The following is a 16,905-nucleotide window of genomic DNA, read 5'->3' on the forward strand; positions in this document are numbered from 1 at the left end:
GAAACAGATAAAGAAAACCATGGAAAAAAATGTTTTGTATGTTCTTCAACAGATGGCTGATGACACTTTCTCAAAATCCAAGAAACCACTTCTCAGCTGAGCACCTTCAGGGCACTTCAGCTTGATTGCTCTTCAGAAAACAAGTTCAGCTTGTTTAGCAGAGTGCTTGCCTATTAAAAGCTAAGTGGCTTGCTATTACAAAATGATCCAAAGCAGAATATTTTATATACCATTTAAAAGGTATTTTGATATCCTGAAACTATGTTAATATGCTCACAAGTGAATAACTCTATTATGCAAAGTACTACATTGAAGAGAAACATGATGCTTGTTTGAAGTCTAATTGATAAGAAAGGCACTATTAAGAATCTAATGAAACTGATAAATGTAAGCTTGCATTTTGTGAGAAAAAGTCAAATTATACCCTAGCCTCACCCTGACATTAAAAGAATTTACAGAAAGTATAACAGCCAGTGTGATACCTCTATAAATATGAACATATTATGAACTAAGGCAGATTAACCAATGTGCGAAATGAAGAAAGCTGTCTCAAAGAATGGTTTGTATTTAAAATAGTCATTTTGCTCCCAGAAATTCTGGTTCAGTCTTACATTTCAAAAACATGGAAGTGAACATGTATTACACAGAAAGACAATTCAAAAGGTGCAACTAAACACACATCTGGTATATACTTTCCTCTCCCTTTCCAAACTCGGAATTGTTCTTAATAAAACAGCTGTGACGTATATAATGGACCTGTATATAAGGGGGGGGGGGGGTTCTAAAAGCTTGAAAGTGTATCAGTTGTTTCCTGTCTCTACATCCTTTCCCAACAGACTGTCCAATTTTGAAGCATTAAGTCTGCCTCTAGGCTCTGTATTTTCAGTTAGCTTCATCGATGTTCCAAATTTTAAATGTTACAAAGTGAAGCATCAAGAGGAGGAGGCTTTAAATTATCACAGGAAACTTTTGGCTACTTCATGGACCAATGCCATGGTGTTTACTGTACAAGACAGAGTAAGGAAGGTGTTGGTTATAATTTTTTACCTTGCCTAGGGTGGCAAAATACCTTGAGCTGGTCATGGTCTCAACATGGCACCCCTTGTCTGCCTGTTGCACATCTCCTGAGATGCCAGAGAGCCTATGCGGGTTGCTATAAGACAAGGTCACACTTTCCACTGGGCTGTAATTATGTATGGGCATCATAAAAGAATTTGTAAGACAGGCTGCTCCAGTCATGCTCTCTATTCCAAGCAGCAAGTTCTGCTGTGGCCACATGCCAGCCAAGCTATGCTTACGCTTAGGAAACACAGCACACCCATGCACAGAGTCAGTATGAAAGTAGGCACCCAAGCTTTTTTGTGGACTGCGTATTTTATGAGGCTTTTTCTTTGTTCTTACAATTGAAACAATCTACTTGGCATTAATTCTCTTACCGATACAACTGACGACGGCAAAGCTGTAAGAGAAAACTGGTATTAGATACGGAATAAAGAAGTTCTATTTAGTTCAGTGAATCTCAAATTGCAAGTTATAGCCCACAGCTAGTTCCTGATGTGTTCCTGAGTGGACCACACAACAATGGGATTCTGGATCCCAAAAGGTTATGTAAATTTACCAATAGGTCCCATTTCAAAATGGCTGAGAAACACCAATTTAGTCAAAACTCCACCCCACAGAAATATGTTAACTGTACACAGTATTTTTTTATAAGAGTACAAGGATTAAGTTTTTGCGACATAATTCGGTATTGTTTCACTCATATTTGATCATACATATAGATTTTATCACTGATGGCTAACAAAATAGTATCTATTTTCCTAATAAGAATATTAGTTATACTGTTACTGCCCAGGAAGTTCCAGTAATAGATCCCACGTACATACAATATTCTAAGTGTAGGGTAATTCTCTGCATGTTTATGTTGAAGAAGAAAATCCACTTCATTTCAAATCTCATACAGACTTTTGTACAGCACATTATGGAAAAAAATAAAATATATCTCCAGTCTGCATTACTGGTGAGCCACTTCTTCTGTGAGCCAAGGAAATCCATTGGTGCATGCAGCAGATTGAGAGGAGCAACAGAACGTGCCACCTGCCAGTTTTTGCAGGGCTGGCTGCAGATAGTCTACCTCCCTACCACCATGCAGCTGTGCAGCTGCCATTGATCTGTCCTATCAGCCACAGCTGTCAGGCTATGGTCCACTTTGGGAAACTCCCTCAAACATTCAGTAAGCTGCATGAAGGTGGGCATGCCACCTAACAATGCACACACACCAAATAATTTTTACATTATCGATTTTAACAAAAGAAACTTTCCTATTTAAAGAGTGCAAAAACATTTTCTTTTTCATAAGACAGAATTTGTACCAACCTCCACATGAATCTGTTTAAGTCCTTCCAAGGCTTTTTCATCCAAATATGATGTAATGGATCTGCAAAGTTAAAAGCCACATCAGAGGAATACTATATGAGCTTCTTTCTGTCACATGTGAGGGAGTCCTAGAAACCTATCTGCCAGTGGCAAGACATTAATTGGAAAGTATAGGTGCTTATTCTTCTCTCTGAAAACTAAGGTGTCATTCAAACTTCTAAAGCCACCAGCGTTCCTGACAGATGTCACACAACCTTCCAAACCAACACTAAGTATTTCTTCCCATATTACCTGTGAGATCATCATGTATTGACTAGTAAGTTTATCTTAAGGTTACCAGATTATTTTCAATGAATCTGGTGACACTTTCCAACTTCAATGGATTTTGTATGGGGACTGATTTGTAAATCTGGGGACTGTCCCCGCGAAATTGGGACATCTGGTAACCTTAGTTTATCTAGTATTACCTGTTTCATAACCAAAGCTCTTGAATATATTTATAGCCATTAAAATATTAACAATTCTAGCTTTTACCTCCCTTCCTAGGTGAATTTATGTTTTCTTAGATCTCTTAGCTAATTCACTGAAATAAGTTCCAGCTAATTCACATTATCTTTCTGAGGCACATTAATGCACCCTGGTAAATGCCACCCACAGTGAAGAAAACCACTGATGTAGATAAGAAGAGTATGATGTTATTTTTTCTTCTTTAATTTTCTACTACCCTCGTTTTCTTTCTGATCATAGTAGTCCCTAGTATGCAGAGCTTAAATGCCAATATGAACTCTACCACAATGCATTGGGGGAAATGGTAGTCAACAAGAATTCATCTTTGTTCCAAGCCTTATTTATTTATTGACCCAATTTATAGACTGTGTTTCACTACAGTCTCAAAAATATGTATAAAAACAATGCAGTAATGATTTTGTCTTTTTACCGCTTATTTTCTTCTGCTAGTTTACTCAAGGCGTGAGTGATCTCAGCACAGGCCAGAATTGCTCCGTGGCGAGTATGAAGATCTGTGCCAATTGCCAATGGCAGCAGTTTTGGTAAAACTGCAAGAGATTAAACATGAATAACTTAGAAATTTAAAGACAAATAGACAAGAAATTGTCCCCTTCCAGTCTGAAGACTAGATGCTGGATCCCTAATAAAATGACTATTCACGTTTGAGAATGCTATCTTGAATTCATTTTACATACATTGAGAAGTTTGCAAAAGTATGTAAATGACTAGCATTTGCAGTTCCCTGGTTTAATTTCCCAAAGAAGTTAACACATTTCTTTATATGCTAAACACAAAATCTTTTCACAAGCCAAGCACATGTATTCTACTCTAATGCCACAAAAAGCCTGCAGTGTGTGAACATTACTCTTAAGACAATGAGTTCTGTATATACATTTAATCCATTATAGGATAAATTTCTCTCTCTGTTAGAGACACTTAATTACCTTGGTTGCTAGAAATATTCAGTTTGCTTCTCTATTAGGTACATAGGATTAAGGGCTTTTGCAGTAATGTTCTAGGTGGTTTAGATCATAAGCTTGTTTTCACTCACCTTCGTTTGCCATATATTCTGGAGCATGTGGTGTGATGTTATGCAGAGCTTTGGTTGAAAGATCCCGAATAACACTGAAAGATTGAGAGATGGGGAGAGAATGAGGTGGGGGGTGGGAAGCATGCAGCAGATGTGCTTATAAGGCTGGCATATGAACTAAAAACACCTAGTTCACGAGTAATGACATTTCCAGTGCTGCTGCTTCAAGTAAAGGGAGGAACTTAAAACTGAAGCTGCTTTCAGGAACATAATCAATAAAAGTTCCTGTGTTGTTGTTTAGTTGTTAAATCGTGTCCGACTCTTCGTGACCCCATGGACTAGAGCATGCCAGGCAAGTTCCTAGGAGGCAGCAAAGTTTCTGCCTCGAGATAATGGGCAGTGCTAACCCCACTGGGCGCCCAGGAGGCCAGAATGGGAAATAGTATGGCTTCCTACAAAACGAATGAGCCTTGGGCCCGCATGCTCCCTATCCCTCTCCTATTTCACTTGGCAAAGGAAGAGGCAGAACCTTCTGCTCCTGATTTTAAAGGAATCACAGTTCCCTGTGATATCGGAATTTAGGGAACTGTGATTTGCTTAAATCGGTGGTTTTCAACCAGTGTGCCGCAGCACCCTGGGGTGCCTTGAATGATGATCAGGGGTGCCACAGGCAACACTGGCCTCTGTCCTTCTTTCCTTCCCTCCCTCCTTTAATGCCTTCTTGCGTCTCTACCTCCCAAAGGCTTGCACAGCTGTTTGTTGCAGCAGCCCTGCTGCTGCCCCTGCTGCCTCTCAAGATAAGGTGCTGGCCTCATGTCCACCTCTAGCCAGTCTCCGTCTGGGGTCATTCTCTGCCCAGGCCCCTGTGGGGTGGCACGAGAACGCACCTCTCTTTGGGGAGGGCGGGCAGCTCAGACACCAGGGGTGGCAGTCATGGCTACCCGGAACACTCCCAAGGAGAGGGGAGGAGGCTGAGGGAACACTCCACAAGGGAGGATGTTTGAAAAAGGATGAGAGGCTGCCAGCTCTGCAGGCAAGGGGTGACATAACTGGGATCCTGAGCCCCACAGGGGTGCCACAGAAAGAAGGTAGTTGGTCAAGCGAGCCATGGACTCCAAAAGGTTGAAAACCTCTGGCTTAAATGATAGAGAACAATTTAGGTTCACAAACTGTGGCTCCTCACGTGAGCAGGAGAGGAGGAGAGGAAAGGAAGATGTGTAAGCTCAAGGCTCACAATAGCTTGTTAACAGGGCAGGTAAAAATGGTTCCTCGCTTCATCTGAACCACAGGCTTATTTCATTTCTTAGGGTCAAAACAACACATTTAAGTACTTGTACTTATTCCAGTCTTAATAATTAATTTTCACTAGCACACCTGATTTTTATCAGATATAGCTGAAAGTCAACAAATGTTAGCAAATTGAACAAATTGAAAACAATAAAAGCAGTCTCACTACGAATCTAATTTAGAAATCAGCCATACTTTTCTGATCAAAGTACCGAATCCCCACATATTAACATAATTAAACTTACGGATCCCAGTGGTTGATCTTCATGTTAACCAGGTGATCAATCATTGACTGTGTATACTCAGGAAACCCAGAGATATATACACTGAAAGGATGGTGGAAAACACAAAAATTAGAAACAGAAATTTGCTCCAAAAGTTATTTCAAAGTCAATTTCAACAAGAACCTAATAACTTCAAACTGTCCAAGGCTTACAAGTTAAGGAAGGAATTTAATAGACATATATGTGAAGTCAAGCTTGACACATAAAGCTTTTTATTTATGTTTGCCATCTCATCCCAAACATATTCTAATATTCTGCTTTTAACCAACACAGCATTATGAAAGAAATTGCTGAAATTAAATGAGACCTTATTTAAGTCATGTAAACTTTATATTAAAAAGGCATATAAGCAAAAGGGCTGGCTAAAATGAAGTGTGAATACATTTTTGTAGAGAAAGTATTAGCATCATGGCTATTGCTGGGGGGGATGTTTAATCAGGGAGGGAAATTAGTCATTTCTCTGGCTTATCTGGGGCACATAACAGAGAACCTGGTATTTTTTGCTATTTTATTTCTACTGCTTAGTAAAATAAGGCTATTTCATTAGTCACAGTCAACATTATTAAGAACTGACCATCAAAAAAAAGAAAGTGAAAGAAAATAGAACCTTCTGCTCTCCTCCAAGAATGTATGCAAAAGTGCTAACCAACTTAGATTTTTGAAAAGTTTAAATTAGCAAGATAAATCTCTATGGATAGAAATGAAAGAGTAAACTAAAAATCATGGATATTTTAAGGCCTGAAGGTTTGAAGGACTCCCAGTCTAACATTTTGTGCTAAGGCAGAACAACTTATCCTAGTATCCCTGAAACATACTGTAAATAAGCCTGTATCAACCAAATTATCATGGCAGGGCTGCTTGTGTAGGGTTGCCATTTTCAAAAAGTAAAATTCCTGACACCCACAAGGTTGTTGAGCTTTTTTGGGGAACAAACCCAAATTGGGGAAACCCGCCCCCCCCCCCAATTAGTGATTTTAAGCTTTTGGAGCTGTTTCTGCTGCTTTTTCCATTACGTTGCCATACATCCGGGTTTTCCCTGACATTTTGCAGACTAGGCAAAATTCCCCCGGCGCCATTTTTACACCTGAAAACCAGGACATGTCATACATTATGTATTGCAAGCCTATGCTTGTGCAACAAGAATCTGTGTAGTGAAACATACACAGTTCACAGATGCAAGAGAAGGGATAGCATACCTTACAGTAGGCCAAACCCTCTAAAATTACTGATTGTTTATGCGTCATGGAAAAAAATAATTTACAATCAAGGCCCTGATCTGTTTTCTCCATGGAATGGGACATTTGTACTTTAGTTAAAACCTAGTCAATCCTCCAATTATGACATGTTCATCCGGTAACTCGAAAGTACATAAGAAAAATGGGAAAGAACTGCCTTCCGGACCCATCACATTTCCTTGTTTTTGTTTTGCTATAGAAAAGAGTTGGGAAATTGGCTGCGTGTAGGAGGAAGGTGTGTACCAAAAAAAGCAAAGACTAAAGGGAGGGTGGAGTGCCATGGAAGAGTGTGGGCTGAACAGCTTAAGGATGAAAGGGACAATAAAAAAGGTAATTTAGAAACTGAGTAAGTAACAAAAACAAAGTATGCTCACACCACAGATACCTAAACAAGCTACTTTCTTCAAGGCCTGCAAATTGCCAGCCTCCCTTCAGTTCACCATTACTTGACTTGTATTCAGTAAGCACATTAATTCATATGGTTCTGCTGGCCTTAAGAATATTCTTCAAAGCTGATGCACAGGAAACATTTGGTTTAGAACGGATATGCATACTAAACACAGTGGGTTGGTAGAATTCTGGACTATACTACTTCAGACAGTAAGTGGGGGTTGTATCTTTTAACGCTCCCCCATGTTGCTTTTTCAAAATCCCTGCATGCAATGAACAAGCACAACCAGAAGGAGGCTACATTAATATTCTCTCTCTCTCTCTCTCTCTCTCTCTCTCTCTCTCTCTCTGTGTGTGTGTGTGTGTGTGTGTACACACTATACCAGGGGTAGCCAACCTAAGGCCCGGGGGCCAGATGTGGCCCAATCGCCTTCTAAATCTGGCCCGCAGACAGTCCGGGAATCAGCGTGTTTTTACATGAGTAGAATGTGTCCTTTTGCGTTCCGTGGCGACCCGGAAGTAACGGAACGTGTTACTTCCGGGTTTCACCGCTTGTGCAGACACTCAAAATGACGTCAAGCACATGCACAGAAGTGGCAAATCGCGACCCGCACACACGCAGATGCACAGACTCAGGTTGCGTTCTGCTCTAGATGCGAACAGGGCTCCGGAACGGATCCCGTTCGCATCCAGAGGTACCACTGGGGGGAGAGAGAGAGAGAGAGAGAGGTCTTCTTACAGATCAGTAACTGGTTAAAGCACACTCGCTATAACTTGATTATTCTTGGAAGGGGTTCCTCCAAGGATCTGTACTACAACTGGCACTTTTTCACTTGGTTCATATTTAGGGGTGAGCACTGAGATGGTGAGATTTGCTGGTGGCATAAAGTTATTCAGGGTGGTAAAAACAAAACAAGGTAAGTGAAGAGATCCAAAAGGACCTCTCTAAAAAAATCCCAGCTTCACATATACGAAGATGGTGTCTGAAGTGGCAGTGACTGGGCAGGAAAGAGATCTTGGGGTTGTGATGGTCACTGTAGGAACAGATGCTAGACTAGATGGGCCTTTAGCCTGATGTAGCAGGGCTCTCATATTCTTACATTCTTAAGAAGAAAACAACACCATACACTGGCTATTCTCCTTGATCACATTCACTAGGAGTGACTTCTGCCAGTTTTGCAGAGGCATGAAAACTCCACAAATGTCAAATGTCTTCCTTTCTGCCTAAATCCTAACACAGTCAAGCCATCCAAGGCATTCCCACCAAACCAAAAATCTGAGACCCCTGATGAAAATAAGCTCCATGCCAGAAGCACAAGGAAACTATCTGCAAAACACATCCCAGAATAGGTACTTAGCTAACAACACTGATGAGCATACATCAAGGGAAGGAATCGCCAACCAAATTATGCAAACAGGACCCTATTTTCACCCCAGATATTTATATTCACCACCATGACAAGGAAGCTTAGCACCAGTTAATACTCAAGATAACGTTACCCCTCTTTCTTTCTGGAAACCCTCCCTCAGGTAATTGAGCCAGAAAAGACATCTATATAGAACACAGTGTTCAGCTTGAGGACACATAAGGTTGTCCCATCTACATTAAAGCTCCCTCTTATTTAGCATTGCCCACCATCTTATACTCCCCCCCCCCAAGTTTTCCTTCCACACCAACATGTTACTTTTGTACTCAGTTCTTAATTAGGGTTTCAAGGTAACACACACCTAGGCAGTGCTTGCGATCCCACTTGAAGCCTCCACCTAAAGAGGCTAGTATAGTAACCTAAAAGGGCTCTGCTTGGCCCCTGGCCTCATTGTAGATTTACTGAGATAACTTAAGCAACATTTGTGTCCTGCTGCCAAGGACAACCTCACAATCCAGGGCAACCCGCTGAAGAAGAAAAATTATTCCCCCCCCCCCCACTCAGTTTGGTGTAGGTAAATGCCCTATTTCTTGTAAAAGAAAAGGAAACACCATGTGGCACCCTTAATAGCGCCTCTCCTATTAAACATAAAAATCAGAGGGATATATATGGACTTCTACTTAAAATTATTTGACAAATAGTGAAGAACACAAGCACTTCCAATTTCACTCAGTCTTCTCACATAGAACATTGCAGAAACATATTGTTCACAATGTTCTCCAATTTCCCGTGCAACCATATGTAGAACAAGAAAGACTTTTTTAAAATCCAAAATTATCTGTGTGTCACCCATAAATTTAAGGTAGAGGAGGTGCTTACATTTAGAGACTCTTACCTTATATTGAGGAAACAATTCGCTCTGCTTCCAACAGCAAAATAATCAGCTGCAGTCAATATGTCAATCCCATGTGGGAAAGTACCCTATCAAAGTTAGAAGAGAAAATCACACATAATCACATATAATCGCAGTAGTAATACTGGGGAACGTTTCACGTAGGTAGACACAAGAATAATTCCCAAAGGTTTTGTCCCATATTAGCATCACAAAAAACAATGGAATCCAAACCAGGAAATATACAGATAAAATGGTGTGGCTACACAGACAGGATTTGGTTGAGCTTTCAGTACCTCCCACTGAGATCTAGAACAAAGGCTGGGATCCAAAAGGCCATACAAATTATTATTATTATTATTATTATTATTATTATTATTATTATTATTACCACCCCACCCATCTGGCTAGGTTTCCCCATCCACTCTGGGCAGCTTACAGCATATATTAAAAATTGTAACACATCAGACATTAAAACTCTCCCGATACAGGGCTGCCTTCACTAGGAATTTTCTTAACCCCCTTCCCATTTCAGCCCCTCATCAGCACCCAGAGTGTTAGGAGAGCGGCCCACCCCTGTGATATCAACTATCCCAAGCGTAATGTCACCATCTGTTCATGTAACCCTGGTGCCCTCTGCTGTTAGGGGAAAAAGCCTCTCCTTCTGGTGAGGCAGCTGGAGTTAAGTCCAAGAGTGAGCCATCTCCATTGACTTTGCCACCATCTCCAAAGATGCAGAGGCAACAGCACCTGCTCAAACAAACACTGTAGCCTCAAACTCTATGAAGCAGAACAAAATTGCTTGCCCAGGCTCAAGATGGCAAATAGTTGTGCCTGCTTCGCTCTTCAGGAGAGCACAAGGAGTGTGTCATGTGTTGGATCAATGTCTTAACTTAAGCTTAGCCATGCACTGTAGATCTCTACCGTGCCTCATCCATTGGTAATCTGTAGAGACCCATGTTGGCACCCTGCACCGATCTTCATTGATAAAACCTTTAAAACTTCCATGGGTGAGCTGGGGAGAGGCAAAACCATCCACATGGTTGGCTGGCAGGTGTTATCAGTCAGCCATGGGGAGTGATGAGACTTTCCTACCTTCAGAATTTTAACTGGTCAGTTAGAGGCCAGACTGTGGGGCGGGAATTTGGAGACAGACCTGAGTAAGCCCGTCTTCACTCAGGTCTGCCTCCAAAACTTAAAAGACGGCTGTGCTGCCTTCCAGCAATGCAGTTGACATCAGACATCCCACCCTCCCAACCTGTATATATTTGGCCCCGCCTGAAGGGAAGCATGGTGTATATGCACATGACTTTGCAGTGGATTGAATTGGTTGTCGTAGTCAAGGCCAGGGAGGAATTTCCCTGTAGACTAATTGTCATAACTTGTTGGCAGAAAAAAGCACTGGGTTGGATCCTTAGTATAATCGGGGTGTGGGTGTGGAAAGGAGCCTTATCCCCTCTCTCCTCTGAATGAAAGTATCATGGTACCCTGGTAAACTGTTCCCAAGGGGAAGGATTCTGTCCATATGCCCAGATGGGAGCTAACAGGCCACAGAACACCCCAACTGGCATTCTGGAGGGGTCACTCTTATTTGGTGTGCGTCAACTGGGGATGCTTAACCCAGGATTGATCCTGAGGTAGTTATCAGCCAGCAACAGGGTTGGCTGATCTAGAATACACATCCAATGCTTAAGCAAAACTCTTCTTACACTTGTAATCCATTTGGATGTGGCCATTTCAATCACAAAAGGTGCTCATGTCATTTATTGCTTCCTATGCCTCTACCATGGTGACCCCAGGTTTACTGCACCCTCAAAGGCGTAAATGTCTCACTCCCTCACTCATCAGCTTTCCAACCTTTACTGCTGCAATTTCCCCCACCTCCTTGAACACTGTAACATCATTATACAGTCATACCTTGGGTTACAGCCGCTTCGGGTTGTGTTCTTTCAGGTTGCGGACCGCCGAAACCCGGAAGTACCAGAACGGGTTACTTCCAGGTTTCGGCGGTCGCGCATGTGCAGAAGCGCCAAACTGCAATCCGAGCATGTGCGGACACGGGTTGCGAATGCTGCGGGTTGCGAACGTGCATCCCACACGGATCATGTTCACAACCCGAGCGTCCAGCGAGCTTCCTGGGACCTATCACTTTTATTTTACTCTTGTTTCTATTGCTACTTCCCAAGTCCAAGGGCAATCTGCTAAGCCAGATCAACATTTTAAAGTTACATACATCACACTCTCATGTCTTTCAGTTAAAGTGTCAGTATTTGGGACAAATCTATCAGACCAACAGCAGCTCATCCTCCAACAAAACACAGCTAGAGCCACAGGGGGTAGAGACTGCCCTAGCACTAGACTTTAATTCCTTCTAGTCATCCATTTTCTATGAGGGCTTATATCCAGAGTACAGAAAAGTAGGTTCTCAGGATTAATAGTTCAGTATTCAATCCGCCCAGAAAAACCCATGTCTACTGAGAAGGTCCAATGAACTGGGAATGAGGCTTAATGTCACATGGGTATAGAACCACAGCCCAAGTCTCTAGCACACCTTTTGTTGCTTGAAAATTCACTTGAGTCATTCCTAATTATTGATATATAGGTCACAGAGTTATTATTAGTTAACCTAGTTTTGCTTCAGTATCATAATGAAAATTTTCCTACAAGAGGAGACAACACATCAACTAAAGATAAAGTAAACTTGAACTAGAAACTAATCACCAAAATGCAACAAAAGTGAAACCATAGTTGATGACGATGGATCAATTTTAGACCTTTTCATAATTATTTTTGTAAATAACTTTGCTTACATGCTTTCACCAGAGCTATAAAAGTGTAAAATGGTAAAAAAATGTAACTGTTTCAACCATATAATTGAAGTGCTTGAAATAGAGAGTGAGACTTCAGATGCTGGGATGCGAGAAAGATAAAAAAAATGTCCACAGTAAGTCTTGCTCATAAAAAAAGAAATGTGAATACAGAAAATTTGCATAATATAGGTTTTATTGCTTTGCCAACACTCTGTCATGGTTTGCTAAAAGAAAGCATAGGTTCTACTTGCCACCAGATTTAGAATTTAGAGAGAGCTTACAATCTAAACAAACTATTCAAGTTGTTAGAAATGTGGTAGAAAGACCGGCGTTTAAAAATAACTTCTCTAAAGGAAAGCACAATGAAGTAGAGCTGAGACATAAAAAGGAGACATATGAAACTATCTATCTCATGAAAAAAAGGGTTTCCAACTTCTGCAATCTGTCAGGAGAAAAAAGAATGGGACAAAAATGTCATCTTTAAAGTGGCAGCAACATACAGTGGTACCTCGGGTTAAGTACTTAATTCGTTCTGGAGGTCCATTCTTAACCTGAAACTGTTCTTAACCTGAAGCACCACTTTAGCTAATGGGGCCTTCTGCTGCCACCGGGCTGCCGGAACACGATTTCTGTTCTCATCCTGAAGCAAAGTTCTTAACCCGAGGTACTATTTCTGGGTTAGCGGAGTCTGTAACCTGAAGCGTATGTAACCCGAGGTACCACTGTACTCAAAATGAGGTCATCCACAACACTATGTGCAACATGATCCACTCCCTCCTTGTCAAGGAAGAGGAGGAGGTGTTCAGCATAGCACTGCTGATTGCCCCATTTAAGTAGCTGTTGCAGTCACTTTAAATAGGTAACTCACAACAGTATGAGCAAGGCAAAATTCCCTGATTGCTTGGCAAGTACCTCCCTAAGAGCCAGGAAGAGACTGCAATTTCACAGCAAAAAGTATAGTTGATTGATTGATTGATGAGCTGTCCTTTTGGAGAAAATGTCATGCTACCTGAAACGTGATCTTTCATTGTGGAACGCCCACTCCAGAAAAAATTATCTCAGCCCTGCAAGCAACTGTAATCAAGAAAACAGAAGGACTACACACAAATCTAACACTGTTTTTTGCTTGCAAAACTCAGCAACAACATTATGTCTTCCGATGGAAAATAAGTCCTAAATCTCCCTTGTAGTCATGGGGAAAGTTGTCTGGCTGATTCACATTACAAAACTGATTAGGCAAAAATGGATCACACATACCTATCATAATTAGCAGCCATTTTCTTAGGCTGCAAGCAGTAATTTGGTACTCCACCCTGGGGGAAAAGGTGGTTCACTAGTATAGACTTCCTTCTTGCTGTCAATTTTTGTGAAACAGTAGCAAATCTTCTCTTGCAGCAAGAAAAGCAACCCAACACACAGGTCCTCTGGACTGATTTTATGGCATGTGAAATGAGCTGTTCCTTATAAACTCAAGGCTCGAGGCAAATCTGTCACCACTCCCAAACAGATCCCAAGTTTCCTTCCTTTTGATTTAGAATAATTGATCTCCACACTTTCTCAAGGCAACTAACAACAGTCAAAGAACAAATAACTAACAAACAATAAAGTAATCAAATAAAAACCCAAGTCCAGAAACAGTATGGAAAGGAATTAATAATCAGGATCAGTTTAAAACACCAAAAATTATAAAAAGCCCACCTGCACAAAAATTATTCATCTAGCAAACTCTCTGCAGGAGAGTGTTCCAACACTGGGATGTGGCTACAGAAATGACCTCTTACACATGCTGATTAATCTAAAACACACTCATACTGGGATGCAGCAAAGGGCCTCTCCATCAGAAAGCCACAATCCCCCAAGCATCCAGGCTTGAATTCTCGACCAACTTACACTTTCAAAGGCAGCCCCACAAAAAGCACATTAAAGTAATAACTAAGGCATTATGACTAGGCATGACTCTTCCCCAGAAATGGGAGCAGTTGGTATATCTGCCTGAACTGGGCAAAGCTCCCTCCTTGACTGCAACCATTGTTCTTGAGAATCCAACAGAAAAACCAGACCCAGAAAAAAACCCCAAAGAAACCCCCAAAAGGAAAGAGATATCCATCAAGAACAAGCAAAATCTCAACATCAGGAGAAGCTGAATACTGACATACACAAAGCATCTCCATCTTATCTGGATTAAATTTTTATTCATCCAGCAGATTACACCTTAGCAGTAAGTAGTAAAACCATCTCTCTCTCCTGCCATGTTCTGCTCTCCCTATCCATGTAAGCCCATCTCTCTCTTTTGGTGTGATACCCATGTCTCTTTCTCTCTCAACAAAAAAAAAATTTCCTTCCAGTAGCACCTTAAAGACCAACTAAGTTAGTTCTTGGTATGAGCTTTCGTGTGCATGCACACTTCTTCAGATACACTTTTTTGTTTTGACTATGGCAGACCAACACGGCTACCTATCTGTAATCTTTCTCTCTCATTTATCTTCTCCCGCCTCTCACTTGCTGCAATTTTATTACTCCGTCTCTTTCTCTTCATCTTCGCTCCCAAATGATTCCTGTATTGCAACTGGAATTGCTGCTTTGTCTCAAATCCTCTTCCACTAGTTTTTAATCCAAGTTCTACCCACAATAAATCAATGATCACTTCCGTGTCCTAGCAACACTGACAACTGCCTGCATGCTGCTCTACTGAATCACTGGAGATAGTAACTCTGATTTTGAACTGCAATACAAATACTGTGTACAGAATGCCTCCCCTTATCAAACAGAGGCCTAATGGCTTTTGCAAAAAGTAGTAGTAAGGGAAGGCCAGCCATTTTGGCACGACATCTCTCTCATCCCTTTACACACTCATCGCAAGAGGCTTCACTATCATAGCTACAATACAATACATGGCATCCGCACAGTCAGGTATGCAATAGTTATTCTGTAACATGTCCACAAAAGAGAAGCATCTCAAAAGAGAGAGGGAAGCTTTTCTCAATGGATGCAAAGCACATCCTGAAAAAGGAACAAAAGGAACGATGGATAATCAAGTGTTTTGTTTTGAGGCAGCATCATTTCGTTAATTTGTAATCACCATTTCCATAGTTAAATTACAGTATATGGGACATGGGACATGTGCCACCAATAAATTTCAGCAAGACTAGCTAAGGTAAAGCTGCAAGTCTGAGACCCAAGAAAACTGGCAACTTGAAACAGGATGAAGTCAGAGCAGGGTGTTTACTCAATCCAGTTCTAAATGGTGAGTACTTTTGTCATTACTATAATCTCTGGAGTGACAACACAGAGAGCAATTTGAACATTCTGCACCTTTGTCACAGTTCTTTTTGGGACACACCGAAGTCGATATCAGAAGTGAGAGCCAGCAGGACAGATAAAAAAAAGTAGTCATTCCTCTGCAAGCCATGTTTGACAGATTGCAAGATCCAAGACCATTGGAAAGCAGGGATTTGCATTCAGTGCTAAATATAAACCCTGCTGCAAAAGAAAAAATTGAAAAGCACTAAGGAGCCATGATTTTATCTGTCCTGCACCTGACATCAAATGATGTCAGGTAGTTTCTGGTAGGTCATGCCCACCTGACACCAAATGATGTCAGGAGAGCATGACCTCCCACAAACTACCACATTAGCCAAACAGATAGGCCTAATTTCACCGGCCTGGTCTATATCAAAACTCCCCTGTTTGAAAAGCTGCATTCTCCTTCCAGTTATTAGCTATGTTTTGTAGAGATGAGGTATTATTCGTTAATAATAATTTATAATTAAGAGATTCCAGGAAAATGTAAACTCCTATATAAATGCTAAGTATCAGCATTTGAGTAAAATGAGATTCTACCAGCAGAGATATCAGCGTAAACTGCTGCATATATTTGCCAAAGGCTAATTGGAGTGGACTGCACACATTCAAGTGTAACCAAACAAAAAGGAGTATATGAATGTCACTCTGATGGAAAAGAAAAATAATCAAAAGGCTATATTGGTAAAAATGAAGAACTTAGCCAAATTGCACCCTTTCTCACAATGCAGCATTATAACCAGCACTGGCATGTTCACCAGGCTGTTTTGCCACCTCAGTAAGAAGCAGTCAATGAAGGGTGTGGTAAAAGCCACCCCAGGGTGCAGACACATTCGAGGGAGTGTTTTAAGTTTCAGATGCAGTGGGAGTCAAGAGTTGATACTAAATGAAAAAGCTGGCAAAACTCTGAAGGCAGCAAGGATTGGCCACTCCAAGCATGAAGAAATACTAAATCACATTATGACCAAACAGAAATAGAAAAGAAAATTGCACATGCCTTATGGAGTCTGAATTGTGGATTACTGACCAATAAAGGCATATTGGGATTGTGGTAGGTAACTCAACAAGAACATTGCCCCAGTGTGTGACAGCGGTGAAAAAGATGAATTCCATTAAGAAAGGAACAGAAAAGAAAACTCTCAGCATTATAATGCCTGTATGGTGCAAAGATACACGGAATACTCTGCAGAGTGTTGATAACCAAACCCCGAGAAGAATAGTATAGAGCTACTATGTAGAAAAGGATAATGATCAATGTTTCTTCTCAAAACTTTATTATTAACTATCCACTAAATTCACAAATGCTAGAACACATAACCAGCAGTACTGGATATGATAAACCAAGCTATCTTCAAATCTTTAAAAGGCTGCCACATGGAGGATGGAGCAAGCATGTTTTCTTCCTGCTCTGGAGGCTAGGACTTGAA

The 16,905-nt window shown here is 41.0% G+C and overlaps 1 protein-coding gene across 4 annotated transcripts in view; it reads right to left on the reverse strand.

Annotated features, from left to right (window-relative positions):
• The window catches only part of TBCD (tubulin folding cofactor D), a 131,139-nt gene that overhangs the window by 30,880 nt on the left and 83,354 nt on the right, over nt 1-16,905 (reverse strand). For all 4 annotated transcript variants that reach the window (XM_083597675.1, XM_083597674.1, XM_083597672.1 and 1 more), the window contains exons 18-23: nt 9,372-9,457; nt 5,446-5,526; nt 3,935-4,008; nt 3,314-3,431; nt 2,377-2,437; nt 1,437-1,459 (exon numbers count right to left, since the gene is read on the reverse strand). In XM_083597675.1, coding sequence (XP_083453801.1) covers nt 1,437-1,459; nt 2,377-2,437; nt 3,314-3,431; nt 3,935-4,008; nt 5,446-5,526; nt 9,372-9,457 — 443 coding nt within the window. The remainder of the gene's footprint in view (nt 1-1,436; nt 1,460-2,376; nt 2,438-3,313; nt 3,432-3,934; nt 4,009-5,445; nt 5,527-9,371; nt 9,458-16,905) is intronic.

The sequence above is a fragment of the Podarcis filfolensis genome (assembly GCF_964270895.1).
Source record: "Podarcis filfolensis genome assembly, chromosome: 2".
Classification (NCBI taxonomy): Eukaryota; Metazoa; Chordata; class Lepidosauria; order Squamata; family Lacertidae; genus Podarcis; species Podarcis filfolensis.